The sequence below is a fragment of the Miniopterus natalensis genome, chromosome 6, assembly GCF_054644295.1.
Source record: "Miniopterus natalensis isolate mMinNat1 chromosome 6, mMinNat1.hap1, whole genome shotgun sequence".
Taxonomy (NCBI): domain Eukaryota; kingdom Metazoa; phylum Chordata; class Mammalia; order Chiroptera; family Miniopteridae; genus Miniopterus; species Miniopterus natalensis.
Window position 1 is genome coordinate 53,117,086 of NC_142086.1, and position 21,554 is coordinate 53,138,639.

The 21,554-nt window shown below is 39.4% G+C and overlaps 1 protein-coding gene across 2 annotated transcripts in view; it reads right to left on the reverse strand.

The window, feature by feature from the left end:
- The window catches only part of LPP (LIM domain containing preferred translocation partner in lipoma), a 601,611-nt gene that overhangs the window by 302,663 nt on the left and 277,394 nt on the right, over window positions 1-21,554 (reverse strand). For both annotated transcript variants that reach the window (XM_087818248.1, XM_016200064.2), the window contains one exon: window positions 2,612-2,734. In XM_087818248.1, the coding sequence (XP_087674374.1) occupies window positions 2,612-2,734 (123 nt within the window). The remainder of the gene's footprint in view (window positions 1-2,611; window positions 2,735-21,554) is intronic.

Consider the following 21,554-nt stretch of genomic DNA (forward strand, 5'->3'; position numbering starts at 1 on the left):
TGTTATAGGCAGTTAGACAGACATGAGTAGAGCAAGGACTATGGGCCAGATACAGAAACTTACCAGGGCAGGAAGCCCCAGATGCCTAGCAAGGGGCAAAACTGGGAAAACGAGAACCTCGCCACCCCCAAGGTAACCTATCCTCCCCCAGCATATCTCTGGTCATGCGGTTTGGACTCCCTGACCTTTTCCTCCCTAAAGATAACATCTAGGCCTCAGTTGTATTTTAGCTCCAGAGGCCTCCTTATCTTGTCAGTAACAGTTCTAGAACTTAAAATCAAACATGGGTGTAAACTCAGGGTCCAACTGTGTTCACACTGTAGTTATATGTCCTAAGACAGGTCACTTATCTTCTAAATCTTAGCTTCCTCAACTCCAAATAAGCATATCTTTAATATCAGAGTTTCAGTCTTACTCAAGTGAGAATATATGTGAAAGTGCTTTACAGTCACAAATATCAGCGATTATGGGTTTGTGTGCACAGTGAGATTGTGCAAACAGAAATGGAGCTGCTAAATAAACCCAATAAAATGCAGTGGTTTATGGGAGGTGTGTGTAGACACAGCCTTAAAGAACGAAGTCTATGCTATGCAAAACCCTCTAAGCAGAAGCTCCCCGGTATATACTAAGGTATAAGAATTGAGGAGAAAAAAAGATTAAGCAAAAACCCTATTTTAAAAAGAGGAAGGGGTCATAGACAGGTGACTCCAGTGCCAAACTCAGTGGCCGTGCTGTCCTGAGAAACTGAGCGTGAGGCATATGCTTGAGTGGAATAGGAAAAATGCTTATCATCAAACAATGGTCAGAAACTATAAAGCATGGAAGGCTTGCTGGGGAATATCTCAGATCTGGGCCATCCTCCTGCATCTTTCCAGAACCCATCTTGTTTCCTATGTTCCTGTTTTGGAATTAAATTTAGCTTTCCCCTGCTTGAGAACCTTCCATTATTCCCCATTATCTATAAAAGACAAGCCAAAATCTTAATCTGGCATTCAAATTTGTCCCCAAGCTGTCAGTAGAAGACCTCGCAGTCCTATAGCTACTTCAAGCCTTCAGTGGCCTCATCCACAGCCACCTGGCAGCCTGGGCCTTTCCCCTCTATGGCTCAGGCTGTTCTCCATTACTGCTGCCATCATTACTATTCCCATCCCTCAATCTGAACACACAAGTCTTCTGATAACTCTCAGATTCTGCCACCTTAAAAAGTATTTATTACCCTCTTCCTTATATTTTTACAGTATCTGCCATAGTTTAACATTATGGGCCCCTGGAAAAAGACAAAGGGTCCTATTTATTTCCCATTCAACCATCCACTTTTCTTCTTCCCAAATTTCCCCCAAAAGACTACAGCACCTGCTACATACCTGCACTTCAGTATGTTCATAGAAACGAAGTGCATTTCCACTACCAACAGGTCTGGTGGGGCCAAGAGCGAAGTTAGCTAAGGAAGAGCTCAGCTCTGGTGTGTTTGACCTGTGCCCTCACACAGCTGACAGTCCCATTATATGTCTAGAAGAGGTAATGGGAATATGCCTAAAGCGGAAAGCACTGCCGCCTTATGTGCAGTTCAGTGTTGACGTGACTGACAGCCAAGAAGCAGGGCTGGTTTTTAATTCATGAAAGGAACCATCGTGAATACAGGAGCAGCCGTTCGAGAACTGGAGTGATACTCAGCAGGCCGTATGCACTGTCACTGAGTCAAGCGAGCATCTAGCAAGAGTCAAACAAGGCAGTGACGACAGTGCCAGTCCAGGGTTTGCATCTAGAGTTCTGCTGGCCATCTTCTGAGGACCCAGGAGCCCTGAAATCGATTTGCCATTACCGTCTCAAGACCTGAGAGAGACAGGGAGTGACCACTAGCCATAGAAGTTGAGTTTCTGAACACAGTCAACTACAATGTAGAAAATAGCCAAGCTCCAAAGTAAGTTTTTTTTGTGTGTGTGTGTTTTTTAAAGTATACAAAAACAGATAACATGGCACCATCTGCACTTAAAAAATGCAGATTAATGGTACCGCCAAATTCTGGTGAAACTGAGGAGAAATTGGTACAGTCAAACGGCCAATATAAGCTATTCACAACCTTTGGAAAGAAAAATAAAGTGGTCATGCTCCTCAATGTAGAAATCCCACTGTTAGGAATCTGACACAGGGAAATATGCATGAACATTTCCTTCATAGCATTACATACACAAACAAAAACTGGGAGCCACCTTACACATCCAACATAAGGAATTTCTTTACAAAAGATGTAGCACTCATGATACCTTTAACATAACCATCCTAAATTGTACTTGTAAGAACTATAAAAATGTGAATAAAATATCCTCATACTCAAAGCCAGAAGAAGAGCAGGGCAATGGAATATGAAGTTATTTAATTTTCATAAACTTTTTGTATAATGTTGTAGTATTTTAAAGACAATACTAATAAAACTAATTTTAAAGTTTCTGTTAACAAACATATGTTGATATTAAATAAAAAGACAATTTAGACAGTTGACTCTGAGAAAATTAAAAAAAAATAGAAGGGCTATAAACAGCAGCTTGTACATTCAGATCATCATAGACTATTTATAACTGGACATGTGGAAACATTCCTGGACAGCTCTTACCTGTGGGAGCCGAGGTTTGTAGGGGGAGCTGCACTCAAGATCAGCCAAGATGCTAGTCAACGAGTCGATCTCGGCATCCAGGCTGGAGCGTCTCTCCTCAAGGGTCTTGCCTCCAGGATTTCCCTGCCAGAAGCAACATAGAGATGTTCAAAAGGAAATTTCCAGTTTCCATTGATATCAGTCTGAGCTCAGATTTCTCAAGTTATAGTGTGGCTTTGTCCAAAATTTTCTGCATTTTTTCCCCTCTTAGAACATCTTAGTGAGGTAGTCTGAAGTAGAATTATCCCATTTTGACAAATAAGAAAAACTGAGAGGTATCAGGTGATTTTTTTCTAAGGTTGCACACTTATTTTTTGATGAGCACAAAAGTAAAAGTCAGTAAATGTTTCCATCCTGTACTCAAGGAGCATATCCAACTGGGAAGATATTACAAGTTCTTTGTGTTCAGAAACCACTACTTAAAGTGATGACATTTTATTTGGAACAGGAAGGGCAAGGGTGGGAGACTTACAGTCTAGGAAGAGGAATCTGTGAGGAATCAATGTCTATGTGACAGAAATGGGAAGTCCCAAGCAATGAGTCTGAAAAATGAACTAGAATAAGACAGCTCGGGATTCTGGCCAAGGGCTGCAGATGGAGCATGTGACAGTGGCTACTGATTCTGAGCTGGAGCTTTATGGATTTCATAAGTCAATGTCCCATGTTATCAGAAGCATCAATTTCTACCTGCACTCAGAATTGATCAGAGGTGAGAAGACAGTAACGCTACCACAAGGGCATCCCCAGGCATTGTGAGAAGGTTTGGACAGTCAGTTTGCCTAGAGCTTAAAACAAGAAAATATAAAGTGAGGTGGCCCTTTTACAAAGCACACATCTGTGTCTGTGTCTGTGTATTTCACACTGTGTAGCCCAGATCTGAAGGTTGCCCTTGCGAAAAATGAGAGATTTTCCTCAGCTCTGTTGCCACAGCCAAAACTGAAAAGAAAAAAATTAAATAAAATAAGTGAAGTGACAAGTTGATTATGTTTTCCCAGAGCCTAAATTCTCAGTTTTAACTAACCTTATAAGGCCAGTGGGTCTTTGCCTTAGAAACAGGTGTTTTAAAAGTGCTAATCCCTCTCTCAGAAGCAATCTCATCTTTATCCTACTGAGTATTAATGACCAGGAAATACTGTGATGTTATTAAGAAAACCTCTTACACATTTAGACTCTTTGAATATTCTGACACTGGGTCCTGGTACAAAAAGGAAAGGGGGGGCATTATTGCTATGGAAGGCAGCTGAGAAATGTGCAAACTGCTTCTTAACATGCAGATATAAAACATTCTAATAAATACTAATCTGATACATGCATTTCCATATACTCATAGGTAGCACAATATGCTGGTAAGGACAGTGGATGGCAGTCCGATTAAATTCTTTCCTGAGCCATAGTTTCCTCATCTATGAAACAAGGAGAGTATCACCTGACATACCTAAGACAGAGGGATATTAAAATATTCAGATAAAAAAATGGATGGGAAAATACTTTGTAAATTATAAAGTGCTATAATTATGATAATTTTCATAAATAACATTAATTATAGCAACCAGTAACTATAAATTAATATGAATAATAAAGTTATTGTTAATTATTCTTCTTCTTAAAGGGAGCATCATTCATTAAGTGTTCCCTGGGGGTATCAGTAAAGAGACAGGATTTAATAAGGTCTACGACATCTGTACTCTAGCAGAAAGTACATCAACTGCCCATGCCCAAGTCACTGGGATGTCTAACCACAGAGACTCAGAGTCACAGAATTACCCTGAGCTATACAATGAAGCAAGTAATTATAGTGTGCAACTAGCCTGTGCACGCAAGACTTCAATTGGTATTCAGCCTCTTCATTCTCCTATCCCTCTGAGTCGGGACTACTCCCCATTTTTAGTTTCTCATGTTAGGTTGATACAATTTAATAAATTCTAGCCTAATGCTGTGGGATTTTGTAGCAAGAATCCCTTGTTGTTTTACTTGACCTTCTGATAAGAGCTTTGCTCCTACATTTATTTGAATCCCCATTATGGATTAGAAGAGGCCTCCTTAACACTATGCAGTCTCTATTTTATGTCTCAGTTCAAATAACTGAAATCCTCCCAAGCCCCACCAACAACCTTTTTCCAAAATGCTCATTTGCTCTCTCGGTACCTCTAGATCCAAGGACTACCTTGCTATTTTCAACACTTTATACTAGATACCAGAGGCTACAGTCCTATAATCAGCTAACAGAATCTTACCCGCATACCATGTGTCTTCTCCTTAACTCCTCATCACTGTAGCTTCAGCAGTCCACTGATGGCTAAATGGCCTGCCAGAGGCCAAATAACAAGAAGGAAGGTTCTGCTGATTCTTTGCCTAATGCTTTTTCTGAAATAACAAGTCTCATATTCTTCAACAGTAACTAGAGAGATGCCACTGTCTAGGTCCAAGTTTTACCAAAAATCAAGGCCTAATATAAAGAGTTGCATGCCAGTCCCAAGAAGCATTACTGAAGGACTAGAAGAGTTAGACAGGTAAAGAAGGAAAGCCAACTCAAAGGTGTGGTATTGAGCCGGTCAGCAACATAGGTAAGTAGGTCTCCATTCTCCTGAAAGCCTTCTGAGAAGTCCTGTGAAATGTGCTTCAGATCTTCCCACCAAGGGGAGAAAGATTATCCCCAGGCTCCAGTTCTCCATGGGCATGTGCCGCCTATGGGGTTATAAATTCCCTCATACTTGTCCCAAGAAGTAGAGTGGTGGCCGAGAAGCCCCCGGACAGAAAGCAAGAGAAAGGTATTGCAGCTGAGGCAGGGGGCCGCCAGGTCACACCTATGCAGAGGTGGTTGCTGTAGCAGTGGCCGGTGCATGAAGGTTGGATGAGAGGATAAGAGTCACAAAAGCGTCCTTTTATTAACAGCTAGCACACCCATGTGAATAAGTTATTCATAAGATATTTTCTAGAAGATATTTATTTTCATTCACTCAATAGCCATGTATATGATGAAAGCTCACTAAACCACAACTGGGGCTTCTTATAACTTGGAAAGTTAAAATTCTTAGTGCCATTAGTAGAAGCACAGGGTGATGACACCCCCACTGTAAGTTCAAAGGGACAAACTTTAAATCAGAGTGCAGAACCAAAATATATAGCCTGTGAGGCCATTTCTAAGAGTCTGTCATGCTTAGCCCAGATATTGCAAACCCAGTAACTATAGATGACAGTCAAGAACAAGTAGTGATTTATGGCAGAGTATTCATTTGTATGTATCTGCTTATTCATGTTTTATATCCAAATATCTTGTTTAAAAAGAAATTTAACTCACAGAAAAGTTGAACGGGTAATAAAATGAACTCCACCCACAAACCCTGTACCCAGATTCATTAATGGCCAACATTTCTCTCTCTCCTCCCCCCCTTAATCCCTCCCTTTCTCACTCTTTCCCTCTTAAATAGCAAACAGAAGATAGGTGACCACTCAGAGGAGCAGAGGAGTTTATTCATTTATTAATTTTTAAGGCTATGGGCAAATTCTACAGCTCATATATAAAAGATTCATTGAATGTGGTAAGGTTAAAAACTTAGAAATAACTACTCTTCTATTAAAAATAATAATAACACACCAAAAAAAAACCCAGCAAGTAGATTCAAGTTAAACAGCAAGAGAGAATTCTAAGATCTTTTCCAGCCTGACTCAGATGCAAAAGACCAGAAATGTGACAAAAAGCAGGGTAGGGGAGGCTAGGTGTTTAATAGCAAAATCTACCTTTTATCAATATATTTAAAACATACATTCTGTTTCTTGAAGCACTTAACGCATTTGAAACAAGTTACAGAAACTTTCCTTCCATATACTTCAGCTTCCATCTCCTAAGAACACCTAATGTTTTGATATCATTCTCACATCCACAAAATTTAACATGGTGCAGCATTATCTAATAAGCACACATGCTCATATTTCACTAGCAGTCTCAGTAATGTCCTTTTAGCTATTGTTTTTAATTCTGATCCAGAATCCAATCAAAGATCACACTTGAAGATGTCATGTATTTTTAGTCTCTTCTATTGTTTGCGTTTCATGAAACTGACTTTAAAAAAAAAAAATTAGGACAAGTGTCTTATAAAAAGTTCAATAATCTGGCTTTGCCTGATGATTAGATTCAGATTAAACAAGTATGGCAGGAATATCACAATGCATGATGCTGTGTCCTTGCCACTGTATCATATCATGAAGCTAATGACACCAGTTTGGCCCAGTTAGGTGATGTCAACTGTGATGACTTGATTAAGGAAGAGTCCACCATATCTCTCCATTGTGAAAGTGTCCTTCTCCCTTTTAAATCAATAAATTATCTGTGAGACTCTGTGAATATTCTGCTTATCAAAAACCTTTCACTCAATGGTTTTTGCATCCATAGATGATCCCTGCCTGAACTATTGCTTGCATTGCTGGTTGAAAAACTGTGAGAGGACTCACTATTAATGAATGGAAATAAATGGATCCTGCTTAGCATAAAAACAATTTATTTGTTAAGAATTCATTTCCATTTTGAGGAATGAAAATAGGACTAAGGGCAAAGTCTTTTGCTATGAAAAAACATCAAGGATGTAATGATCAAATCAACCTTGTTTAAAAAGTGAGTTCTTGTTCAGGCTATTAAGAGAAACAGTCAAGGAGAATGGTCTAATTAATTAAGAACTAATCTCTGCCCTATGAAACTTGCATCCTAGAATTAGAGCCAATACCCTGAGTCACACTCAAAATATGTATGAGCCTGACCTCATCTTCAAAAACTTTGGTGAGGCCAAGCAATCACAATGACATAGCACAGAAGGGATTTGAAGAGCCAAGATTTGTTGGTGACTGTTCAAACCAGACCTAAGAAAGAGACCAAATAATCAGGTGAAAACTTTATGCTACAAAGATTTTTAAATTGTTTCACCAAGCTCAAAAATTTCCTCCAGATCCCATGTGTGACACCAAGGGACTGCCAGCTCCTACCCCAATCGTGGGTTTCCTTTTGTGATTCCTTGGAGAGAAGCTTTCCCTGATTGCTTAGGAGTATAAAACTATCTCATCTCAGGGAAACCTAGAAGGTTACTACCCAAAACAGTGAATTCTTTTTACATATAATTTTGATTTTCTTTTCAATGGAATTATTTAAGCATTAATAATACAACATGAATTTTGTTTCATTTTTATTTTCTTTTATATGGTCAATAAAGTTCATTATTCTATATTATCTAATATAGTGTTAAAAAACACACAAAAAAAGTTGGTGATAACAAAAGCAATACTGAAAAATCTATATTATCTATAAACAACAAAATTAAGTTTGTATCTATCATCTTTCTATCCTTGAAGAAGCTAGGGAAATAATCAACAAGTTTATTTGTTTGTGATCATTTTTAACTTTTCCACCCAAAGCACACTTAACACAAAAAGAGTAATGGTAAAGGTTCTGGAGTCAGACTTTAAAACCTGGATCTGCCAGTCACCAGTTTTGTGACCTTAAGCGATTTACCTAAGCCCTCAGTCTCAGTTCTTGTAGCTGATGTAATGATTAAACAAATTCATACATGTCAAGTACTGTCCACATAATAAGTAGTCAATAAATGTTAGCTACTCAGTTATTGCCTTGACCACAGTCTGAAAAGAAATGCTTTGGCTGACACAATAAGTCAATTGAGTACATAACTTTTAAAAAATATTTCAATTCAAAGTAGAAATCTGAAGCTGGAGGTTTCAGTTAGGAGTTCCTGTGCTCCTTAACACATTTCATGGTGTTGAAAATTAACTGGGAAGAGCATAATTCCAATTAGTGGTCCTTAAATTTTATCCTGCATGTAACCAGCTAGAAAGGAAGTTAAAACAGATTACTGGACCCTACCCAGAGTTTCTGACTCTCTATATCTTATATTTCTAACAAGTTCCCAGGTAATGCTGACAGTGCTGGTCTGAGGACTACACATAGAGAACCACTGCTCTAAGTAGATTTCTAACACAATGAACATTTAAAAGGGTAACTGTGTGTGCACATGTGTATGTATGTATGTGTGAACTGAAGTGAATTGATGAATTTTTATCTATAAAAACAACCTATATGTTATGTCACATGGTTAATGTTGTCATGAAAATACCAATAGGCAATCCAAATAATGGGTAAGAGAGATCTGGATAAAAATCGAAAGGGAAACAGTAGCATTGCTGCTTTAATACAGCCCCGCAGGCCATGTGACCATACTGACTCAGGTAGCGTCGAGTTGAGAGAGGCAGCGCCTGGTAGCGAGGATGATAGGTAGTACGCCCTGTATGACCTGGTAGAAATGTTACTTCATGGCACGAGACTCAATATTTTGGAAGAGAAATAAATGTTTGAGTTCATGCTGACTTGTGCTTCGGGCTCGCTCAGTTGGTTTCCAAAGCCCACCTATCTCTCTTGCCCAGTGCACGCTCCTCCACGTGAGAAGTTGCTGAGAGCCCAGCTGGTCTGACGGCTGAGTCCCCGTCTGATTCTTTTGAGGGCAAAGCGCACGGGGGAGCTCCTGTTGGTTGGCGTGAATGGCACGTCTCCCGCGCCGCTCCACGAAACAGCACTAAGTGGCCTGCGGTCTACAGTGAGCATGATCCCCAACCTCAAGTAATTTACAGTTTACTGGATACGACTACTTTCACATCGGCCTAGTGAGATCAAATACACCATGATCTTTGAGACTCTTTGTGAAACCGTGTGGAGGGCACAGATATTTAAATACAAAAACAGCCCCCTTCCCTAAGAGGCTTACAGTCTAATGGCTGACAGAAATATAATTATATACACGTTTCCAATGTGCAAAAATGGGCTAAAACTCGAGGCTCACTGTCATCTAAGAAGATTCATTTCCCCACAGGTTAAGGGCAGTGGGGAGGTGCCTCAAAAAGCCATCTTCAGAGCAAACACTGTAGCATTCCAAATAGAGATAATACATTCACAGTTCGAAATGGAAGCTTGACAACTGGGAACATGGCATTGGATAAACAGAATATAAGGTAATGACAGGAGACAAAGAGAGTTTTTCATGGTTCAGTATAGCTGAAGAAAAGAAACAAACTAAAAATCAAGATAACACCTAAACACAGGGCTGGATTTACACCTCAATTTTTTCCCTTCGCACTCCCTATCATTCATCCTTTTCAGCTCTAAGACATGTTCCCAAAGTCGGTCAAATCTCTTTGAAGGAAATGATCCTACACTCTGCCCTTGTGGCCAAGAGAACCTTATTTTGGACCAGGTGATTCCACTTGAAAACCCTGTGACCCACAGAAGAGAAGCTGGAGTCCTGACCAAAGGTCCACAAAGGGGCCCCTGTACTTAGACTTCGGCCTGTGACAAGAAGATACACTAGGCAAATAAACCTTCCCTCTTAGATCTGAAGTAAGAAACATGTAACAAAAGTGTCATGAGTGTGAACTGCAATCATGAGAAACCAAAAGGATTGTGTTCGTGGCTAATTATTAATCATCAAAACATATAAAGAGATGATAAGAAGCCAATTATTGGAGACAGGAGAGTAATGGACATACAAATAATGGAGAAGCAGAGGATCAGAGAGTGGGGGAAAGCAGGGGGGAGAAAGAGGGAATAGGAAGGAAAGGGAGATGGCCCCATCCCTGAGCCTTCCAATGCCAGATTGTACCTGCGTGGACCCTTATGATAAACTCCCTCACATGGAGATAGCTCGAGGGGCCTCTGTTCTAGTCACTCTACTGACACAGCCAGCACCAGACCCACTGGTTGAGAGGGATGTCAGCACAAAGCCAGCTCTACATGAGATTCACTTTTCCTTTCTGAATCTCAACTTCTACCTCTATAAAGTGAGGGATATGAACCTGCCAAGTCTCCTTTTATATTTCACGTCTTCATATTGTATGAGTCCATAATAACATTTCACAACTTGCCTGCAACCAGACCCAAAATCACCAGAGTTAGAAAAAGTCAGAGTTTAAGCCAACTCAGTTGTAAGAAAGGTCAGGGTCAAGGTTAAAGTGGTGCTTGAGTACACACAAACAGCCTCATTGTTCACTGTTCTATTCAAATAAGAAAGCAAAAAACAAAAACAAAGGAAAAAAACTTTGTTTCTACTGTGTTTATCTACTTACTGAATTATTTTTACTAAATTCTAATCTTTGTAAAATAAAAATTATATTGGTAAAGTACTATTAAAGTAGCCCCTTACAATAAAAATAAAGGTCAATTTGCACAAAAAAAGCTACAAAATAACATGGAAAAATACATATATTATCTATCCATCAATAAAATAAGAACCTTAAGATTAAGATTAAGCATAATGAGATTAATAATCTGAAGGTAAAATAGACATTTTTAACCAGTAAAACCCTCTAGTTAAAAAAAAAAAAAAATCATACATGAAATCTCATTATTTAAAAAATACTAAAACAGCCACTCTGATTCAAATACAAGCAGAGGGAGCCTAGGATTCCACCTACTGGGTCCTCCCCATTGCCTCCAATAATGTCCCCTGAACATATCTATAAAAGATCGCTTGAAAAATCACTGCTGCAGATTATCTAGTCATGCTACAGATAAGGAAATGAGTTCCTAAAGAACCATGTTGTCAGTCAGTTCACACAGATAGTTGAGCAGCAAACATTATATCAAGTTGCCTTTTCTGGTGTGTGTGTGTGAGTGTGTGTGTGTGTGTGTGAGTGAGTGTGTGTGTGTGTGTGTGTGTAAAGGAAGTGCATTCAACTGAAATATCTATAAAGGCATCATAAAATCATCTGGATCATGAAAACACTTCCAGGAATGCTTTGCATAATACAATTAACGCACTACGAATTAAATAGACTGACTAAAATATTTTTGGTCCCCACTGTAGGATGCAGGAGAAAACAGACCATGCCAGGTATTTTTGCTATTGATTTTGTTTTAAAACCTCATGAAAGACAGTTTTCTTATTTTGCAGTTTGACAATGCAGGGCTGATGAGTTGGGGCATGATAAATTTCAGAAGCCACTTTCTCACATTCTGCAGCAACGCAATAAAAATAACCAGAAGCAAATGCTTAAAAACTTAGAAATTGGATGTTAATTTTATATATTAGATCATCATCCTAAAACTTTTTTTCCTTGAATACTTTTCTTGACTCTGAAATGTTTCCAAGATCGAAAACCAAAGAAAACGTTCAGTTCCCATGTCAGGCATTCCATGTGAAGCAGCCAGAGCTGTAACACAGGCATGCCATCGAAGCGGATACAAGGTGAGAAATTTCTTTAAACACCTGTGGTTCTGAATCTCTGTGCTAAGCATTATCAATAGGGACTTGCATACAAAGAATGTTTGGGAAAGTGTGGATAGATCATAGACAATTAGCATAGAAAAGGTAACTGGGGCTCATAAAATATTAGATCTGGAAGGAGAATTTAAGCAACTATTCCAACATTTCAAGAAAATAATAAAATTCCCCCAAAGATGTCTAGACTAATAATTCAGTAAAGGGACTAAAACAGGACTAAAACCTGAATACCTTACACTGTGAAACATCTCCTCTAAAGCAGTACGTCACGCATTATTTCAACTGGTCTTCTTAAGAACCTATGAAATAAGCAGGAAGTTTCTCTCATCCCATCTTGCTGGTGAGAAAACTTTATGGAGCAGTGCACAGGGAGTGTCCCAGGATCTCCAGTCTCACTGTGGGCCAAGGTCAACACAATTTGGGAAGGAGTAGACAGAGTCCCTCCTCCAGCCAGTTCAGGGTTCTGTACTGACACAGAGGTGCACTCAAGTGATACAGAAATGTCAAAATGGGTGGAGATATAGATTCGTAGACAGACACTGGGGATGGGAGGAATTGTAGTTAGCATCTATTACAATCACATGATTGTACCAAAAAGAAACAATGGACCAGAAAGCTTAAGTGATTTACTATTGCTCAAAGAGCAAAGAAATAAGGTTGGGGCAGGGAGACATGAATCAGTGCTTCTTACTCCCACTCCTCCCACTCAAAACTCACTCTCAAGTTAAAAAAAAACCAACAAAACAGTATTGCCATTTTCTCCAAAAAAACCAAAAGTACAAGTATGCAAATGTCAGAAGATGACTCTGAATATTTAGAAATGCTGACCCGAAGAGTAATCCTTATTACCTATCCAGAGTGACCACAGGTTTCTCTTCAGTGAACAGGAGTGGGGATGTGCAGGCAAAGAGAGTAGACAAGCAATAAACTAGGCATTTATCCTAGTTCTGCCATAACTCAGGAGGGTGAATCTGGACAAATGACTTTATCTTCCTAAGCCTGTGTTTTCTCAACAGCGAAATAAGGGGTTCAGATTTGATCTTCATGTTTTCTTCTACATTAAAAGGTCTGTTATTCCAACACATTCACATAAAGGTAACCTACCTAATATTATAAGAAGCTTAAAGGGTTTTTTATTAATGTGGATGGTGATTTTTTTCCCCCATTTACAGCCACTTACTGAAACCAAATTACTGTTTCTATTCAGTTTCAAGTGTTACTTTGGTAGTTGAAAACACAGAAGATATAGAACAGATACTAAGAATATAAAATTTGAAATGCCTATTTCAAATATAATCACTGATAACAACTTTATGGAGGAAGTTACATTCATTTATATTGTTTTGAGAGTCACTAAGTGACTAATGGAAATGGAAAAAGATAGATGAGAGTAGCAACAACCTAGCAAGCCTGCAGGGGGGGAAAAGACAAAACACAATATTAGGTCTTATCTTAAAGTCTAAGGAAAGATGAGATATGGAGAAACTACCTAAAATGGCAGGAATCTTATTTTCTAACAATAAAAGATGCATCAGCTCCCCAGTAATCATAATAAACTGTTATCATTTTCTCTTGGTCAAAATTTCTGTTCCAAGACAGTTCTGGGAAATATCCTATGAGCCGGTTACCCAATCCAGTGTATCCAGCCTGGGACACAATTACCTCTGGGAACATGGGAAAGGAAAATCATAGCTTTCTCTGCACTATCATTGTCAACAGAGGAGCGCTTAAGTTTAAAAAAGCACTTTCTTAAATATGATCTCATTGGATTCTTTCAGCAATACTAGAGATTAGTAGGTATTATTATTCCTATTTACAAAAGAGGATAGCAAGAGTCAAAGAAAAAGAGGCTTTACCATGTCATTCAGGTAATAAATGGAGGGACTGGAATTTGGGGCTCAAACGTTCTGCTGCAACACTCTAGCTCTTACACTTTCCAGGACACCAAACTACATGTGCAAAACGGGAAAGGTCTTGCCTTCCAGCATCAAATGAGATTATACCGGCCAATCGGGTTAGCATGATTTAGGTCACGGATGTGACTACAGTTAAAAGTCAAGCTCTGATCCTGTCTTTTGCCTTCTATCTCCCATTTAGCAGTGTCCATTCACTTTTCCATAACTATTATCAAATATTCAGGACACACTGATATGAAGGGTAGAAATTATTAAAAAGAAAGAAGAAAAAAGGAAGGAAGGGAGGGAAAAGAGACGATTTTCTGCCCTGCAAGTGCTTATAGTTGCATGACAGAGGTTAGTTTCTCCACAAATAGCCATATGATAGGGCTGAATACAGGCAGGTAAGTACTAAAGTATATGAAACACAAGATGCTAGAGCTAACACACACACGAACACAAGGCGGGGGGAGGAGGGGATGGGAGAGGGGAGAACTGAGAGAGGAGAGAAGAGCTAAGTAGAAAAGTCAGACAATTCTATGGACACAGTGAGAATCAAGAAAATCTTGGATGGAGAAAAATATATTTAAGATATTTACCACTTGAGCATAAAGATATGGGAGGAACACTGCAGCAGGCACTAACACTTGGCAAATAACAAGTGTGTCTGTAGGTAAAAATCAAGGAAGATCAGGCTCAGAGAGTCGGCTGTGCTGGGATTATGCAGGTGTACACACCCTCGGCATAGAAGGAGCCTGGCAGGTATCCAGGGCACAGATATCTAAAGGATAAACATGGTCCCCATGACGAAGGAGAGAGTGGGCAGGAGTAATTGTATCTTAGGACTCAGAGTTGGATGTGGGAACAAACACATGGTATGAATCACATACATTTTAGGCAGTCCACAAACAATTTACGTTAATAACACTCCCGGCAGGAAGTCCTATTTTTATGAAAAACTTTGCCATTGATAAAAAGTGAGTACAGGGCCATATCAGAAAGCTATCAATCTCACCGTAATCAGGGCTGAATGTGAATCCACAAGACAAACATTTCTCCCTTCATCTTAGGGAATAGAAATTAACAGGCTGCTTTGAAAGGACTGGTCTTTGCATAAGTAAAGACTGAAAAAGGTCTAGAGGAGGCAAGCAATGGTGCTGTCTCAAGCCTCAGTATTCTTACTTCAGCTTAAAAAGCCTTTCTCTATTCCAGAATTCTATTCATGCCTCATTTTGGGCTTTCCTGAGAAATGTTTCCTTTTCCATAGAATATTCAGAGTCAAGTGATAAATCCAGGGGCTACTCTTTACCTAGCCATAGTTTAGTACCTAGTCTGCATTAAAGAACCAAGACACGTAACGAAGGAAGAACGAAAACCCGAACCTGCCATTTCTAGCTTTCCTTCCCTCCTCTTCCCTATTCCAATGTGAACTCTTTTCGTTATGATGAATTTCACTTAAATCAGTTCTAGAGGCTCTGTCCCCATCTGCAGTTCAAACTTAAAGTAGAATCCGGGTCCCTACCTGGATTTAAATCAAAAGGATTTAAAGCAGTGGGATGTTTGACCAAGGCATACCCGCTCTCTCAGCTTTATTGCTCCCCCATGGTATAGGGAACACTATAAACCCCACTGGGACATTTTGGAAATCAGGTGGCATAGGGTGCTAGGAACCACATATCCAGTAGAAGACTAAGTGTACAATAGATCTTCTATAAATGTTGGCTAGCAGTGTGTTTTGTAAATGAGAGGTGTATAGGATTTCATACAAGGTGAGCTCTAGGAGATCTTATAGCTATTAAACAAAAAGTCTTGGTCTCAGAGTAAGGCTACATTTGGGTGGCTGAGATGGACTCTACAAGAAAAAAAAAAAGGGTTAGGGTTTCAAAGAGAAGCTGAGCCTCCTCTGAGGACAGAAGACCTCAGATGCCTTTTCAAAGGGAAATTTCTTTTATTTTTAAATCATCACCTGAAGATATCTTTACTGATTTCAGAGAGAGAGAGAGAGAAACATTGATGTGAGCGAGAAACATCAATGAATTCCCTCCCATAGGTGCCCCAACTGGGGACTGAACCTAGAACCTGGGTATGTGCCCTGACTGGGAATTGAACACACAACCTTTTTGGTGTATGAGACAACGCTCCAACCAACTGAGCCACCTGGCTGGGCCTCAAATGGAAAATACTTAGTCTTCCTCTGAGATTTATCAAATCTGAACCTTTGGAAGCAGGGCCTAATAATTTGCATTTTAACGAGCCCTTCATCCCTCTTTCAATTATTTTCTACACTCAACTTGAAATTTGCTGGCCTAGAATTTGGTTGCCTAGTGTTGATGCAAGTGCTAACAATAACTGGAACAATTTAATTAAAATCCCGCAACTCTGAAAGCAGTTAAGGAGAATTCTTTACTAATGTATTCTAACCCAGTTCCCGGGGACAGGGAAAATACTTTTCTTTCATTCGACAGTTCTGTGTTCTCACCCACAGTGCCAACAGAGCAAACACAATCTACTTCACTTCACATTTGTAGAAATGGCAGCGTTTACCACCTCGAAGGAGTGCTGTGAGTTTCCATTTATTGGTGTTTATAAATTCTTCCGAGTGTTCTGAAAAATCAACTATAAGTTGGCATTATTCATAGCACCCTGTTGGAGCCTAATACATATTCAATTAAAAACAATGACAACAATACAGCAATATCCACAAATTAGCATTAATTATAGCAATGTATTATTCTCACCCTATGCCACAACTTTATCTAGGCAGAACTGTTTATGTCTGAAGACTGTATAGTCCCTCTCAGAAGTGAGATGAAATCTTTGCTCAGTGGTATCAACATTTCCTCTAGGGAGAATTCACATCACCCTTGCCTCAGGGTTCTGATTTTTTGGAGGATCTTCCCATTTGGCAAACACCAGGACAGAAAGCAAATACCTCTCCCCTGAAGTCAGGATCCTGAACAACATCCTGGACTCCTCCATTTCCCATAGTCTCCGTCTTTCCTAATTGCTCTGGGCACTAGCTCCCCTTCACAATGGTCATGGCCATTGCCATGGGTCTTCATTGTTTCCTAATGATAACTAATACAGCCTCAGATTGAGAAAATGCCAAAACTGTCATTAAAACTATTAAAGAGAAGTTATTTATTTATTTGAATTGGGGGAGTGGCTATAAGACACTCAGAGAAACTTTTACCAAAGGCAGAAGCAGAGAGAGATGCTCACGCAGAAAGAACAGTTTAAGCAAAGGGCGGTCATGCTCCGTGTCTCTCTATCTAGTTCAGGTTCAGTTGCCTCCAGGGGGCAATAATCTGATAGCTAGCCAAGCCATCCACTGACCAAGGAGTGTCACTGTTCCCTCTGCCTGCCTTCCCTATCCTGACTCTCTCAGCCACCAGAACACATGCTGCTGGACTGCGTTTTGCTGACTCTGCATGAGCCTTTGACATGCATAGTTGAGGTTGAGGAATCTGTGCCTAGTGGGTTTGAGGTTTCATCAAGAGAAAAAGAAGGAACTTGTGTGATTTCACTGAGTAACTATTTTCACTACAAAAAATTCCCATATTTATTTTTCCCCTTTTTGAAATGGCACTAAGGAAACACATGCCAGACAGCCATGAACAGAGCTGTACTTTTCAAACAGTAGCAAGGGCTAAATATAGAAAAGCGTGTTTTGCTCAAGATGCGTATAACTTCCTTTCCCATTTTCTTCCCCCACCACCCTGAGCTAGTGCACAGAAGTGGTACATGTTGAACCCTTTGCACATTACAACAGCACCAAAAGGGTGATAAGCCCATGTATCATATATACACCATAGATTCTCCAGAGAATTCCTATTGCCAAGACAAAGAATCAATCAATAAATCAACCCACAAATCAGTCCAGAAATATCAACCTAATATTCCTGGATGAGATAAAGACTTTAAGGAATAAAGGAATATAATCTGTGATCCAGCCTTCAGACAGTTTCTAAAAGGGGAATGAACAAGGGGATAATGAAATGAGTTCAGACCTATGACTCCTAAAACCTCCAGTTAGGGTTGGGGCAAGCTCTCCTACTAACTGTGTCACCTTGGTTGGTTAGTTCACATAAGAAATCTGCCCTCCCCATCATTCCTCATCACAAGAAAGATGGCTTGTATTAGGATCCTTTCAGATATGAAGCACTATGATTTGTGATGATAAATGATGTCTACAGGTCTCCCCATGTCACATGCTGATTCTGGCTTTATGATATATAGTTTGGAGGCAATATTAATGTACATGGTATAATTACATCAGTCTACAAAAAGATATCTATTAACTGGCAGGAAAATGAACATCATGAAATGATTTATCCATTAATTGATTCTTGGTAGCCTTTACTATGAACCAGCTACTATTGTACACTCTAGACTCTTCTATCTTAATTAATCCTCAGAATAACTTCCTAAACTATTCCTATTTTTTGAATGTGAAGATGAGTAATGCAATTGGTAATCAATAGAGCAGGCTTCCTGGCACTAACCCCTAGGCTCATGTCGCTACACCACATACCCAGTCAATAGATGCAGAGAAGGGAGGGCTGGGATGAGCTCTTGGTATCAGAGGCTGTGAGGAAGAAAGTGAGATCTGAATTAGACTTTTAAAAATGGGAAGGATTTCTGATCTGTTGAGAAATGAGTATACTCCAGGTAGCAAAAAAGATACAAGGAAACCCAGCCAGTGTGGCCCAGTGGTTGAATGTCAACCCAAGAACCAGGAGATCCAGGTTGAATTCCTGGTCAGGGCACATGCCTAGGTTGCAGGCTAGATTCCCAGTCAGAGGTGTGCAGGAGGTAGTCAATCAATGATTCTCATCATTGATGTTTCTATATCTCTCTTCTTCTCCCTTTCTCTCTCTAAAATCAATGAAAACACATTTTTTTAAAAAGACACAAGGAAAATTAACTGGGCATGGGAAGCTGACAGTGAGAACATTAGCCTCACAGGACCAATGACTGCAAAGAGCACAGTGGGAGATAAGGTATGCTTTAAAGGGTGCCCTAGGTCATGACATACACTGAAAATCAACCAAGAGAGGAAACTTAATGGGGTAGGCAATAAAAAGCCATACGAAGAAAATAACATTTTTTGAAGCCCAATTGCTTAGAAATACACAATTGGAATGGGGGAAAAATACAACACAGAATCAAAGCAATGAGTCTATTGTGATATGGAGAAGAAATGAGTTAGGACAATGAATGGGCAAATGAAGAAACTAGAGACAACCTGAGAGTCATTTTTGTTTTTGTTTTTTTGTGTGTTTTTAAATTTTCTTTATTGATTTCAGAGAGAGGAAAGGAGAGAGAGAGAGACAGAAACATCAATGATGAGAGAGTGTCATTAGGGATTAAGCCCGCAACCCGGGCATATGCCCTGACCAGGAATCGAACCCCGATCACCTGGATCCTAGGTCGACACTCAACCACTGAGCCACGCCTGGCTGGGCCTGAGAGTCATTTTTGAACGAAAACAATATAGGATCCTGGTGAAAGATATATTAAAATAGCAAGACAATGACCACAGAGTGTAGAGTCTGAAAGACTAGACAATACAGAGGTACCTTTAACAGAATGGAAGCCTTGAGGGAATGGAATGAGTAAAATCTGGAACATATTAAATGTGAAGACACAGAAGGTATTCCCTGTAGAAAGATCCTATAGAAAAATTCAACATAAATTGTCAAAGGAAAAGACAGTGCCAAGCGTCATAGCTAGTTCAAGTCATGAAATAAAGAGATCAAAGGGCCTCTCTTAGAGTTGTGGCTTCTACTAAGAGAAGACAGGAGGTCAAAAAGAACACTGAGTGGACACCTAAATTTAGGGTCAGAAAAAAAAGAAGAAGATGGATCTGGTAAAGAAGAGAGAAAACGAATAGCTGCAGATATCTCACAAGAACCAAGGAAGTTCTGTGAAGTGAAAATTGAAGGAGGAAGTGAGGAGGCTCGAATCATCAAGAGTGTTACCTGCCTGAAAGACACAGAAGAACACGGCTGAAAAACAACAGTCATTGGGGAATCAGAGGAGTGGTAAACAGGTGCAGGTGCCATTTCAACGGAGCTGAAATGAGTTAAGTTCATGTGAGGACTGTGGCTCAAATCCCAGTGTACAGAGAGAAATGTGGCAGAGAGGGGGGTTTCCTCCTTTCACGAATCTGTAACTCTATGAAAATTCTTCTCTGTAGTGGCCATGGCCCACAACTGGTTTTTATCCCCACTGGGTCAGAAGAGAATTTCAACAAGCTAAAAGAAAATGAATAGAATCCTCTTGAGCACATTTCAACTTACAAAATGGCTTGATGTAAAATAATAATAAAAATGATGAAGTCTTCTGAATGTGCACAGTGGTTTGCCATATTATTTTAATTCAATTTTTTATTTTTATTTTTTTTATCATTTCTTCATGCAGTACTAAGTCTGAGCCTACCAGGTACTCTATGAAGTTCTGAGACAGGTTTCAGAAATCAATACCCTGACTTACCATATTCTAGTAAGCTATGGCTTGAATCAATACATCTCTGTTCAAGGGATAGTTTGTTATTCTCTTTCCAATACACACAATACCGGCAAATATACCATTTAACAGCCATGCAATTACTCATTGCTCTATTTATGGGGGTGAGATCATTTTTAATAGAAAGAATTAAAGCTGAGGGATGTTGAAATAATATTACAAACCAATTATTTTTAAGGTAAATCCTTTACTTGCTGATTTAGAAAGTGTGATCAAATGGGTTATTTTCTCCTGATCATTAAACAAACAAACAAACAAAAAAAACAAAAACACAGAAGTAAAGAAATTGGATTATCATACTAGCTCTATGACTAAAGAAGCTGAGATTTGGTTCTTAGAGACGATCTGCCCCAGATCACAGATCACCTTCGTGTGCCACCTGTAGTACAGAACAGAGGGTGGTTGTAGGACAGCAGAGGCTGCTTGAAGCGATAAAGGGAATGAGACAAATGATGGGGAAAGAAGGGAATTCCTGCTATGTCTCTCTGTTTCTTTCTTATTTTGGGGGGGATGTGGGGACTCATAAACCAAATCCTTTACTTTCAAAATTAACAGTAAAATTATACTTCGTGTAATGTGAATCCTCTCTTTCCTGTGTCACCTATTCCTTTTTCTAAAACACTGCCATAGAAACATTTTTTTCCTGGCCGGTACCAGTCATTTTACTTTTTTCTACAATCTTTACTAAAGTTTAACGGTAAAATAAATATAAAAACAAACAAAAATTATACTTAGAATTCCAGTTTGGTTTTAAATTCCAGAAAGGTCTTAAAGAACTTTCTTATATTTTAAAGCCAAAGCACAGCCTTCTAATCTGTAAAGGTACAGACAATTTAAAAAAAAAAAAAAAAGCTGAAGACAATAGTGCAATAGAGAATTCTACAACAGAACCCATCAAGGGTGTCCAAATAATAAAAGTATTTGAAGACTCCCTAGCCTGTGTGGCTCAGTTGGTTGGAGCGTTGTCCTGTACACCAAAAGGCTGTGGGTTCAGTTCTCGGTCAGGGCACACACCCAGGTTGCGGGTTTGATCCCTGGTCAGTGTGTGTGCGTGAGGCAACTGAGAGACATTTCTCTCTCACATGGATGTTTCTCTCTCTCTCTCTCTCTCTCTCTCTCTCCCCCCCCTCCTCTGTCTCTAAATATTAATAAAAGCATATTATGTGGAAAGTGACATTTGGTATTTTGTGTCCTTCATTGAAATAGAAT